This window comes from Anomaloglossus baeobatrachus, chromosome 10 (assembly GCF_048569485.1).
Source record: "Anomaloglossus baeobatrachus isolate aAnoBae1 chromosome 10, aAnoBae1.hap1, whole genome shotgun sequence".
In the NCBI taxonomy this organism is placed as follows: Eukaryota; Metazoa; Chordata; class Amphibia; order Anura; family Aromobatidae; genus Anomaloglossus; species Anomaloglossus baeobatrachus.
The window spans coordinates 58,757,202-58,770,695 of record NC_134362.1 but is presented as its reverse complement, the minus strand read 5'-3'; the positions used below and the strand labels follow the sequence as shown (position 1 = coordinate 58,770,695).

The 13,494-nt window shown below is 46.0% G+C and overlaps 1 protein-coding gene across 1 annotated transcript; it reads right to left on the bottom strand.

Annotated features, from left to right (window-relative positions):
• Positions 1–770: 770 nt before the first annotated feature.
• On the bottom strand, positions 771–10,657 carry LOC142254944 (3-galactosyl-N-acetylglucosaminide 4-alpha-L-fucosyltransferase FUT3-like). Its single transcript, XM_075326316.1, has 2 exons — positions 9,987–10,657; positions 771–1,071 (listed from the first exon to the last, which is right to left on the bottom strand). Exons 1-2 carry the CDS (start codon positions 10,655–10,657, stop codon positions 771–773), a joined length of 972 nt encoding a protein of 323 aa, XP_075182431.1.
• Between the last annotated feature and the right edge of the window lie 2,837 nt (positions 10,658–13,494).

Here is a 13,494-nt window from a genome sequence, read left to right as displayed (position 1 = left end):
TTATAGCGCCATTTGACGCTTAACAAGTGAAAAGGTTATGCATAAATAATGCATGATAGTGTCTGCTCATCATTACGAGTACTAAGCACCTGAGCATGGTAGTGCCTGCTCATGATTATGAGTACTGAGCACCCGAGCATGGTAGTGCCTGCTCATGATTATGAGTACTGAGCACCCGAGCATGGTAGTGCCTGCTCATGATTATGAGTACTGAGCACCCGAGCATGGTAGTGCCTGCTCATGATTATGAGTACTGAGCACCCAAGCATGGTAGTGCCTGCTCATGATTATGAGTACTGAGCACCCAAGCATGGTAGTGCCTGCTCATGATTATGAGTACTGAGCACCCAAGCATGGTAGTGCCTGCTCATGATTATGAGTACTGAGCACCCAAGCATGGTACATGATAGTGCCCGCTCATCAAAACGAGTACTGAGCACCCGAGCATGGTAGTGCTCGCTCATCACTATTCCTGATGTATAATTTAAACTTGGTGAAAATAAATGTATAAGCGGAGCCTTGAGTATAAGTGGCAAGCTTAATTTATGGATTTGATCATTATCTGTTGAAGCCCTGAGAGTGTTACATAAATCTTTGTGTTTATGACAAGTAAAGATATTTATATATATATATATATATATATATATATATATATATATATATATATATATATATATATATATATATATATATATATATATATATATATATGTATGTATATATATATATATATATATATATATATACAGTATCTGTCTCTTAGAACACTATTATTTGAACCATGCTTCAATGCTTGGTATGGTCCTGTAGGATGGAGCCTCTTTTAGAACCTTACAAATTTTACAATAAGGCACTACCCAAGATATTTCCCTTTTCCGCAGTTTATATATTTTTCTCCAGTTAAAATATTGCTTGTACTTCTCTTCATCTTTGTCTAGACTCAGAAAATAAGAAGCCAATTCCCGAGGGCTTGAAAAGTCATCAACATGAATGAAGGCGTCTCCAGGGACGAACCGCTCATAATTTGCTCGTGGTGGACCCAACACAACTGGAACACATCCTGAGTAGAGTTGAACGCGGTTCGTGGTTCGTGGTTCTCCAGTTCTAGGCTCGAGTGATTTTGGGGCCTGTTCTAGATCGAACTAGAACTCGATAGTTCTAGAAACGTTCGAGAACGGTTCTAGCAGCAAAAAAACAGCAAATCCCTAGCTGGCTTTCCGCTGTAATAGTGTAAGTCACTCTGTGACTCACACTATTATGACATTTCAGTGTATAGTGTGCGGGAGCAGCGCCTTCAGATCACTCCTGTTTGTATAATGGCATCGCCATTTTTTTTTTTTTCCTTGTCTTCCTTCCCTAAGCGCGCGCGTCTTGTGGGGCGGGCCAGCATGTCAGCCAATCCCAGACACACACACAGCTAAGTGGACTTTTAGCCAGAGAAGCAACGGCATGTGTGATAGGATGTCCATGTCACATGTCCCTGCATTATAAAACCGGACATTTTCCTCCAGGACGCCATTATCTCTTCTGCGTCCTTGGTGTCAGACATCACTGGCGCAGCTCCGTCCTGACTGAGTCCTATCGCCGATACTGCTGTATACACAGCGCTGGACAGCTTAGGGAGAGCACTTTCTATAAGTCCTTTTAAGGGCTCGTACCGGCAGGGTCAGAGCCATAGGTGACAGGTCCTGAAAACAGAGTAGGTCAGGGATTTCGTCGCTGCATTTCCCCATTAGGAGGGAATAGAAAGGCAGGCTTCCATTCCTCTACCCAGAGCCCCACAATCCTGGCACTGTACCCTCCTGTCCTCTGCACACTCCAACTCATTATAACTAAGCCATTATACTAGCAAACAGTCAGTGTACCTAGTGGCATCCTAAACGTGGCTATTGGACTTTTGTCTAGTCACACTAGTGCAAAGATATTTGCAGCACGTCTGCCTGCATTGCACACTCAAACTCTTTTTAACTAAGCCATTATACTAGCAAACACTCAGTGTACCTAGTGGCATCCTAAACGTGGCTATTGGACTTTGCTATAGTCCCACTAGTGCAAAGACATTTGCAGCACCTCTGCCTGCATTGCACACTCCAACTCTTTTTAACTAAGCCATTATACTAGCAAACACACAGTGTACCTAGTGGCATCCTAAACGTGGCTATTGGACTTTGCTATAGTCCCACTAGTGCAAAGATATTTGCAGCACCTCTACCTGCATTGCACACTCAAACTCTTTTTAACTAAGCCATTATACTAGCAAACAGTCAGTGTACCTAGTGGCATCCTAAACGTGGCTATTGTACTTTTGTCTAGTCACACTAGTGCAAAGATATTTGCAGCACCTCTGCCTGCATTGCACACTCAAACTCTTTTTAACTAAGCCATTATACTAGCAAACAGTCGGTGTACCTAGTGGCATCCTAAACGTGGCTATTGGACTTTTGTGTAGTCACACTAGTGGAAAGATATTTGCAGCACCTCTGTTTGCATTGCACACTCAAACTCTTTTTAACTAAGCCATTATACTAGCAAACAGTCAGTGTACCTAGTGGCATCCTAAACGTGGCTATTGGACTTTGCTATAGTCCCACTAGTGCAAAGACATTTGCAGCACCTCTACCTGCATTGCACATTCAAACTCTTTTTAACTAAGCCATTATACTAGCAAACAGTCAGTGTACCTAGTGGCATCCTAAACGTGGCTATTGTACTTTTGTCTAGTCACACTAGTGCAAAGATATTTGCAGCACCTCTGCCTGCATTGCACACTCAAACTCTTTTTAACTAAGCCATTATACTAGCAAACAGTCAGTGTACCTAGTGGCATCCTAAACGTGGCTATTGGACTTTGCTATAGTCCCACTAGTGCAAAGACATTTGCAGCACCTCTACCTGCATTGCACACTCAAACTCTTTTTAACTAAGCCATTATACTAGCAAACAGTCAGTGTACCTAGTGGCATCCTAAACGTGGCTATTGGACTTTTGTCTAGTCACACTAGTGCAAAGATATTTGCAGCACCTCTGCCTGCATTGCACACTCAAACTCTTTTTAACTAAGCCATTATACTAGCAAACAGTCAGTGTACCTAGTGGCATCCTAAACGTGGCTATTGGACTTTGCTATAGTCCCACTAGTGAAAAGACATTTGCAGCACCTCTACCTGCATTGCACACTCAAACTCTTTTTAACTAAGCCATTATACTAGCAAACAGTCAGTGTACCTAGTGGCATCCTAAACGTGGCTATTGTACTTTTGTCTAGTCACACTAGTGCAAAGATATTTGCAGCACCTCTGCCTGCATTGCACACTCAAACTCTTTTTAACTAAGCCATTATACTAGCAAACAGTCAGTGTACCTAGTGGCATCCTAAACGTGGCTATTGTACTTTTGTCTAGTCACACTAGTGCAAAGATATTTGCAGCACCTCTGCCTGCATTGCACACTCAAACTCTTTTTAACTAAGCCATTATACTAGCAAACAGTCAGTGTACCTAGTGGCATCCTAAACGTGGCTATTGGACTTTGCTATAGTCCCACTAGTGCAAAGACATTTGCAGCACCTCTACCTGCATTGCACACTCAAACTCTTTTTAACTAAGCCATTATACTAGCAAACAGTCAGTGTACCTAGTGGCATCCTAAACGTGGCTATTGTACTTTTGTCTAGTCACACTAGTGCAAAGATATTTGCAGCACCTCTACCTGCATTGCACACTCCAACTCTTTTTAACTAAGCCATTATACTAGCAAACAGTCAGTGTACCTAGTGGCATCCTAAACGTGGCTATTGGACTTTTGTGTAGTCACACTAGTGCAAAGATATTTGCAGCACCTCTACCTGCATTGCACACTCAAACTCATTGTTACTAATACATTATAATACCAAAAATTGAGTAAACTTAGTGTCATACAAGAAGTGGCTGTTGTACTCCATTAATGCCCCACTGGTGCAAATCTATGTGCAGCACCTCTGCATGACACCCTCCTGCTCTGTTTTTAATAAGCTATAATGATAGCACAAAATACTGCCATTTAGTGGCATCATAGAACTGGATGTTGTATTTCATTATTGTCCCACTGGTGCCAAGCTATTTCTAGCACCTGTGCAGGACACCCTCATGCTCTGTTTTTAATAAGCTATAATGATAGCAAAAAATACTGCCATTTAGTGGCATCATAGAACTGGATGTTGTATTTCATTATTGTCCCACTGGTGCCAAGCTATTTCTAGCACCTGTGCAGGACACCCTCATGCAGATTTTGCTACGCTAATGTTATAGCAAACTCAGGGAATTCATTGCTGCATTTGATAATTCGGAGGGATATAAAGTGAGGCTTTCTTTAGCTTTTCCTTCTGTTCATAGACAGCATCTCCAAGTCCACACCCGAAGAGCAATTTCTCCTCCACGTTTAAGTGTGGAGAGGCAGCTAGTGCGCATGCGTGTGCCGATTTACCCCAGCTGCAGCCTAACTACAGTGTTTCGCCTAGTGAGTATGCTCAGCCTGACTGTGCCATTCCTGACGCTAAGTCTTCATTTCGGGATACAGCGCATGCTCCCACACTTAGTGTGAAAACCCTCTTTGCACAGGTACTTGCATTCCGTGCCGGGTCTAAGTCCTGTTTTGTGCCTAGACACCATGCTAAAGCTGATAGTCTTTTTTCAGAGACTCTATTTCATGCAACTGACCATGCTCAGGCACTTACTGCATCAGAGACTAGGTCCGGTAATGAACTATTTGGCCCTGCCCCTGATGTGGGGGGGCCCATATAGACCACAGGGCATCAGGTGTCCTGACGATGTGGCCAGGCCACTCCCAAATGGCTTGCAGAGGCCCGCCCCTATGACTTGTCACCTCATTATTGATGGTCAGACGATGACTGGTGAGGTGTTTGGGTCATGACAGCCATGAGGTCATCATTGAAGTTGCGGTTCCAAATAGGACGCTAGTTATGCCACTCATGACGTGTCACTCTGCTTTTGTCTCCAGGAGGTGCATTGTGGTCCACCCTGGTTTGGGGCGGACCCAGGTTATAGAAGGTGCTGGAGACAACAAGGAGGTGCGCAGTCTTCTATTATGCTCCGAAAGAGCACACCTCCATGTGTTGAACCCATTGTGGCTTTAGGCCAGAGGTAGGCAGGGATAGGGCGTTGATGCAGGCCGCCACCACAGTTGGTAACGCAGAACGGTTAAGACCAGCTCCTGTCCTACAAGTCCTGCTTGTGCAGCCCAGTGGCATTAACAGGCCTGCTGCTGCTGATGCGCCTGCTGTTCACAGGTGTGGCCCCAATGCACACGGTCAGCGTACTGAATGGCCCCTGTGATGTTAACAGGGAGTTCCTGGGCTGGGTGGGCGTGTGGACCCTGTGATGCTAACAGGGCTCCCAGTCTCAAGATCCGAGTGGTGTCTAACTTGGTTCAGGCTACTATTAGTTTCATAGCCACACAGCTCTGTATCCTCCACCGAACCTTCCAGTTGCCAACCTCTCCTTTTCCATCTGGGAGCACGGTGGACACTGACTGCTGATGGGGATATATACCTTTATCTTTCTTTTCTTATTAATTTTCGTTATATAGCGGTAACATAGTATATACCACCTTATCCAAATCTGCCAGTCCCACCGTAACAGATGGTGTTTCTTCATCAAATGTTACTTTTGCTTAACCACCAAACCCACGGACCAAAACTTTTTTCCCCTTTCCAACACACCTGTTCCCCTTTTCACCCGCATCTGTCCTTTTTCAACTCATTTTGTATATGACCAAAAGTGCAACTCTGCAGGGACACCGTACTCAATGGCATCTCAGCACAACAGCCACCCCTCGGTCCCTCAGATGTGGACAAGTAAAAGACCATTTCCTCCTATCCATGACAAACCGTTGAGATTCACTCTGTGCAGCACTGGTGTTTAGTGGAAAAGCAGATCTAAGATTGCGTACCACATTCTGCAGATACTCCTGTATACGTGCGTCCATTTCTATGGCAGGAATTATTTCGCCAAATTTTGTCTTGTACCGGGGATCTAACAGTGTGGCAACCCAGTAGTCAGGATTACTTTGAATTCGTACAATCCGAGGGTCATGTTGTAGGTAGTGCAGCAAGAAGGCGCTCATGTGTCTTGTGCATCCAGGAGGACCAAGTCCTTGGTGTGTTGGTGGCAGAGAGGTGAGAATCGTGCCTCCTTCCTCTGCCCTCTCCCCACAACCTCGCACAACCGAAATGTGAGCAAGCTCTCACTCATCTGCTGAGTCTTCCATGCCCATCGCCAGTTCGTCCTCCATTTCTTCATGGGCTCCTGCACCTTCCTCAACACTTTTTGCTGATACTATGCGCCCTTGTTAATCCCTCTCCCTCACCATGACTGCCGCATAGGTGCCGCTGACCATCTGGACCTCGTAGATCTTGTTATCCCTTCCGCATATGACTCCTCCTGTACTTCCTCCCCTTCCTCTTGTCCCAACACCTGACTCCGAATAATAATTACAGTGTGCTCCATCATGTAGATGACCAGAATTGTCACGCTGAGAATGACATTGCCAGTGCTAAACATCTTCGTCGACATTTGTAAACTGTGTAGCAGGGTGCATAGGTCCTTGATCTGACACCACTCCAGCAGCGTGATCTGCACCACCTCTGGATCAAGTTATCCCAGGCTATATGTCATAACGTATTGCAGCAGGGTTCGGCGGTGCTGCCACAGGAGTGGCGCCTGGGCATCGGCTCTTGGGGCACTGCGATGGGCATAAGGTCACGTAAATCCTCGGTTAAAAAGGTTGGAAAGGCAGCATTTTGGTAGCCAACAGTTTCCAGATGCTGAAAGTCAACCTCTAAGCCATGTCATGCCCTTCTAAAAGCATGTAAAACACAGTAAGGGGACTCCAACCACAGTCTCCCTCGTTGCCACTAATTGGGCCACACACACCCCACTTGACTGGCATCAGTTGAGCCCCCTTTTGAAAAAGAAAAAGATGCTTTGCATGAAGCACTCTCAAAAATACACGTGCCTTTCCCGTCCCCTGGCTGACCCAGGGGAAGAAAAGTCCTCTGAGAGCCATGATTTGTTCATTTTGGTTCTTTTAGAAACACAGCGAGGGGACTCCAACCACAGTCTCCCTCGTTGCCACTAACTGGGCCACACACACCCCACTTGACTGGCATCGGTTGAGCCCCCTTTTGAAAAAGAAAAAGATGCTTTGCATGAAGCACTCTCAAAAATACGCGTGCCTTTCCCGTCCCCTGGCTGACCCAGGGGAAGAAAAGTCCTCTGAGAGCCATGACTTGTTCATCTTGGTTCTTTTAGAAACACAGCGAGGGGACTCCAACCACAGTCTCCCTCGTTGCCACTAATTGGGCCACACACACCCCACTTGACTGGCATCAGTTGACCCCCCTTTTGAAAAAGAAAAAGATGCTTTGCATGAAGCACTCTCAAAAATACGCGTGCCTTTCCCGTCCCCTGGCTGACCCAGGGGAAGAAAAGTCCTCTGAGAGCCATGACTTGTTCATCTTGGTTCTTTTAGAAACACAGCGAGGGGACTCCAACCACAGTCTCCCTCGTTGCCACTAACTGGGCCACACACACCCCACTTGACTGGCATCGGTTGACCACCCTTTTGAATAAGAAACAGATGCTTTGCATGAAGCACTCTCAAAAATACGCGTGCCTTTCCCGTCCCCTGGCTGACCCAGGGGAAGAAAAGTCCTCTGAGAGCCATGACTTGTTCATCTTGGTTCTTTTAGAAACACAGCGAGGGGACTCCAACCACAGTCTCCCTCGTTGCCACTAACTGGGCCACACACACCCCACTTGACTGGCATCGGTTGACCCCCCTTTTGAATAAGAAACAGATGCTTTGCATGAAGCACTCTCAAAAATACGCGTGCCTTTCCCGTCCCCTGGCTGACCCAGGGGAAGAAAAGTCCTCTGAGAGCCATGACTTGTTCATCTTGGTTCTTTTAGAAACACAGCGAGGGGACTCCAACCACAGTCTCCCTCGTTGCCACTAACTGGGCCACACACACCCCACTTGACTGGCATCGGTTGAGCCCCCTTTTGAAAAAGAAAAAGATGCTTTGCATGAAGCACTCTCAAAAATACGTGTGCCTTTCCCGTCCCCTGGCTGACCCAGGGGAAGAAAAGTCCTCTGAGAGCCATGATTTGTTCATTTTGGGTCTTTTAGAAACACAGCGAGGGGACTCCAACCACAGTCTCCCTCGTTGCCACTAATTGGGCCACACACACCCCACTTGACTGGCATCGGTTGACCCCCCTTTTGAATAAGAAACAGATGCTTTGCATGAAGCACTCTCAAAAATACGCGTGCCTTTCCCGTCCCCTGGCTGACCCAGGGGAAGAAAAGTCCTCTGAGAGCCATGACTTGTTCATCTTGGTTCTTTTAGAAACACAGCGAGGGGACTCCAACCACAGTCTCCCTCGTTGCCACTAACTGGGCCACACACACCCCACTTGACTGGCATCGGTTGACCCCCCTTTTGAATAAGAAACAGATGCTTTGCATGAAGCACTCTCAAAAATACGCGTGCCTTTCCCGTCCCCTGGCTGACCCAGGGGAAGAAAAGTCCTCTGAGAGCCATGACTTGTTCACCTTGGTTCTTTTAGAAACACAGCGAGGGGACTCCAACCACAGTCTCCCTCATTGCCACTAACTGGGCCACACACACCCCACTTGACTGGCATCGGTTGACCCCCCTTTTGAATAAGAAACAGATGCTTTGCATGAAGCACTCTCAAAAATATGCGTGCCTTTCCCGTCCCCTGGCTGACCCAGGGGAAGAAAAGTCCTCTGAGAGCCATGACTTGTTCATCTTGGTTCTTTTAGAAACACAGCGAGGGGACTCCAACCACAGTCTCCCTCGTTGCCACTAACTGGGCCACACACACCCCACTTGACTGGCATCGGTTGAGCCCCCTTTTGAAAAAGAAAAAGATGCTTTGCATGAAGCACTCTCAAAAATACGCGTGCCTTTCCCGTCCCCTGGCTGACCCAGGGGAAGAAAAGTCCTCTGAGAGCCATGATTTGTTCATTTTGGTTCTTTTAGAAACACAGCGAGGGGACTCCAACCACAGTCTCCCTCGTTGCCACTAATTGGGCCACACACACCCCACTTGACTGGCATCGGTTGACCCCCCTTTTGAATAAGAAAAAGATGCTTTGCATGAAGCACTCTCAAAAATACGCGTGCCTTTCCCGTCCCCTGGCTGACCCAGGGGAAGAAAAGTCCTCTGAGAGCCATGACTTGTTCATCTTGGTTCTTTTAGAAACACAGCGAGGGGACTCCAACCACAGTCTCCCTCGTTGCCACTAACTGGGCCACACACACCCCACTTGACTGGCATCGGTTGAGCCCCCTTTTGAAAAAGAAAAAGATGCTTTGCATGAAGCACTCTCAAAAATACGCGTGCCTTTCCCGTCCCCTGGCTGACCCAGGGGAAGAAAAGTCCTCTGAGAGCCATGTCCACATTGTCAGTGGACAGACACGTGTGCTTATCTGCCAGCAGACCCCCAGCAGCACTGAAGACAGGTTCCGAGAGAACGCTGGCTGCAGGACACGACAATATCCCCAAGGCGTACGTGGCGAGCTCAGGCAATTTATCCAGATTGGAAGCCTAAAATGAGCAGGGCTCAAGTTGCACAATAATGGAATCGATGTTTCCTTGCATATACTCATATATCTGTGTGTCCTCCTCTTTTTCCTTGTCCAGCTGTTTTGTTTTCGCATGAGTATATGTCCTTGTCACTTTCCCATGTGTTTGAGTTGTTTGTCACCTTTTGGACACCTTTGAGGGTGTTTTCTAGGTGTTTTTATGTGTTTGTGATTGCCTGCCATTGTTTCCTATGCAGTTCGAGTTCGGTTTGTCGAACGTTCGACGAGCCGAACTCGAACGGGACCTCCGTTCGGCGAGCCGACCTCGAGCCGAACCGGGACCGGTTCGCTCATCTCTAATCCTGAGGCAAGTGCATTGTACCAGAATTTTTCTGATATATAGTCTTCATGGATGGAATTCTCAAAAGCAAAATAAAATTTATAAGCTGAGAGTGTTTCTATTTGTCTATTTTTTGGAAGGTTAAGATGTTTCTTTCCAAATATATCAACGTGTAAATGGTTCTTTAGTTGTTCATAATACTGTACTCTTTCAGATTTTGGCTTCCAATTACTCACTGCCCAGGCCACCAGCTTTGTCTTCTTAGGGATATTAAAATTTTCTGTCCCATAGTGTTTTTCTATCCAGCCATATGGAGTAAAAATGTCAGAGTCAGCCCTGTAGGACATTGTAAGGTTGATAAGATTGTCCATAAATGAAAGGTTCGGACAATGACTTGGAGGTTCATTGCTAAACCAAATCCAGTACTGATTAGGTGGTCTTGGTTCTTGAGGTAGTTGCTCTTTAGAATGGCGCACATTTCTGTGGTGGATTACAACAGCATTTGCTGATGAATACATTTTACGATTTACAGTATAGAAGCAGCCAGATCCATCGAACTGTTTTGGGCATCGATTAAGAGGAAATGTGTAATTATAGGGATAGGTCCAAAGCAATATAATGAGAATTGGTTCGCTTGAGCCAACTGTAGTCACGTACTCTTGTAAATCAGTACTTAAGGAAGGAGTTTCTTTTTTGTAGAACATCATGAAAAGAATTAAAAGTATAAACACTTGTAGTGTGAAAAAGAGGAAAACTCTGCTCAATTTCCATGGCATCACTTTGGGTACCATTTGGTAGGTCTTATTTTCTTCTTTGTATCTTCAAGATGTAATTTCTTTTTAAAAACCACTTATAGTGAAATATGTGCTCTTCAATTTGTTTAGCTATGGAAAATACAGTAAGAAAACAAAAAGATTTGTTACCATTGTATGAAATAAACCACTGCAATACAGAAGAACGTACACTGCTCAAAAAATTAAAGGGAACACTCAAATAACACATCCTAGATCTGAATGAATGAAATATTCTCATTAAATACTTTGTTCTGTACAAAGTTGAATGTGCTGACAACAAAATCACACAAAAATCATCACTTGAAATCAAATGTTTTAACCAATGGAGGTCTGGATTTGAAGACACACACAAAATGAAAGTAGAAACAAGTCAAAATGAATATCAAAACAAGACAAAACAAAAGAAAATTAAAGTGGAAACAAGTCAATATGAGGCTCAGTATTGTGTGTGGCCTCCACGTGCCTGTATGACCTCCCTACAACGACTGGGCATGCTCCTGATGAGGTTGCAGATGGTTTTCTGAGGGATCTCCTGATGACCTGGACGAAAGAATCCGCCAACTCCTGGACGTTCTGTGAAGCAACGTGACGGTGGATGGAGCGAGACATGATGTCCCAGATGTGCTCAATCGGATTCAGGTCTGGGGTACGGGTAGGCCAGTCCATAGCTTCAATGCCTTCATCTTGCAGAAACTGCTGACACACTACAGCCACATGAGGTCTGGCATTGTCCTGCACTAGGAGGAACCCAGGGCCAACCGCACCAGCATATGGTCTCACAAGGGGTCTGAGGATCTCATCTTGGTACCTAATGGCAGTCAGGCTACCTCTAGTGCAGCCCTACAAAGAAATGCCACCCCACACCATTACTGACCCACTGCTAATCCGGTCATGCTGAAACATGTTGCAGGCAGATCACTTTCCATGGCGTCTCCAGACTTTGTCACATGTGCTAAGTGTGAACCTGCTTTCATCTATGAAGATCACAGGGCGCCAGTGGTGAATTTGCCAATCTTGGTGTTCTGTGGAAAATGCCAAGCATTCTTCACGGTGTTGGGCAGTGAGCACAACCCCCATCTGTGGACGTCGGGCCCTCATGCCATACTCATGGAGTCGGTTTCTAACCATTTGTGCAGACACACGCACATTTGTGGCCTGCTGGAGGTCATTTTGTAGGGCTCAGGCAGTGCTCCTCCTGTTCCTCCTTGCACAAAGGCGGAGGTAGCGGTCCTGCTGCTGGGTTGTTGCCCTCCTACGGCCCCCTCCACGTCTCTCGGTGTACTGGCCTGTCTCCTGGAAGCGCCTCCATCCCCTGGACACTATGCTAACAGACACAGCAAACCTTCTTTCCACAGCTCGCGTTGATGTGCCATCCTGGATGAGTTGCACTACCTGTGCCACTTGTGTGGGTTGTAGAGTCCGTCTCGTGCTACCACGAGTGTGAGAGCACAACCAACATCCAAAAGTGACCAAAACATCAGCCAGAAAGCATTACTACTGGGATGTGGTCTGTGGTCCACATCTGCAGAAACACTCCTTTATTGAGTGTGTCTTGATAATTGCCAATGACTTCCATCTGATGTCTATTCCATTTACACAACAGCATGTGAAATTGATTGTCAATCAGTGTTGCTTTTTAAGTGGACAGTTTGATTTCACAGAAGTTTGTCTGCTTTACTGGAGAGACAATTTGAATATTTCACAGAAGTTTGAATAACTTAGAGTTATATTCGGTTGGTTGTGTTCCCTTTAATTTTTTGAGCAGTGTATATGGAGAACAGTGGGATGAATTATAATACATGGAGAACTATGGGTGCAGTATAATATATGGTGGACTATGGGGTGCAGTATAATACATGAAGGACTATGGGTGCAGTATATTATATGAAGGACTATGGGTGCAGTATAATTTGTGGAGGACTATGGGGTGAATTATAATACATGGAGGACTATGGGGGTGCATTATAAAACATGCAGAACTATGGGGGCTGTATTATAATGGAGGACTATGGGGTGCAGTATAATACATGAAGGACTATGGGTGCAGTATAATATATGAATGACTATGGGTGCAGTATAATATCTGGAGGACTATGGGGTGAATTATAATACATGGAGGACTATGGGGGTGCATTATAAAACATGCATAACTATGGGGGCTGCATTATAATGGAGGACTATGGGGTGATCTATAATACAAGGAGGACTATAGAGCTGCATTCTAATACATGAAGGGTTATGTGGGAACCATTATACTATATGGAATAGTATGTGGGGGCCAATATAGTATTTGGAGAGCTATATATGACTCGCCCACCCCAGGGCTATGGGACACCCGGTGCCGGGCCGGACTAGTCCGGTGGTAGTCAGTGGTGGCTGGGCCCGGCTCCGTGGCCCTGGTGGGTGTCAGTTGAATATGTGGCTGATGACTTTAATGTTTGTGTTCGTGACGCCACCTGTGGTATGCGGCTATTAAGCCGCCGCTGCTGTGTGAGGCCACCGGGATGATGTTATGGCAGCAATGTTAGTACTGCTCTCTACAGGTGGAGCAATGCCCGGGGCACAGTTGGTGCTTGTGGAAGTCTATGGTGCTGCGTGACTAACACGGTGCAGGGCCGACAAGCAATGAAAGAAACAGGCACAAACAGTAGTCTCTTTACCTTCTCCTCTTTTACTCGGCAGAAACTTAGTCCAGGGAGACCGTCACAGATGGTATAGATGCTCCGGCCGGCCTGGAAGTGCCTGGG

What these genes read in the sequence shown, in the direction of transcription:
- LOC142254944 (XM_075326316.1), bottom strand. Translation starts at nt 10,657, where the DNA reads ATGTTCTACAAAAAAGAAACTCCTTCCTTAAGTACTGATTTACAAGAG. An exon ending in GAAAAATTCTGGTACAATGC is followed by an intron (nt 1,072 to 9,986) that starts ACTTGCCTCAGG and finishes GAACCGCGTTCA; the next exon opens with ACTCTACTCAGGATGTGTTC.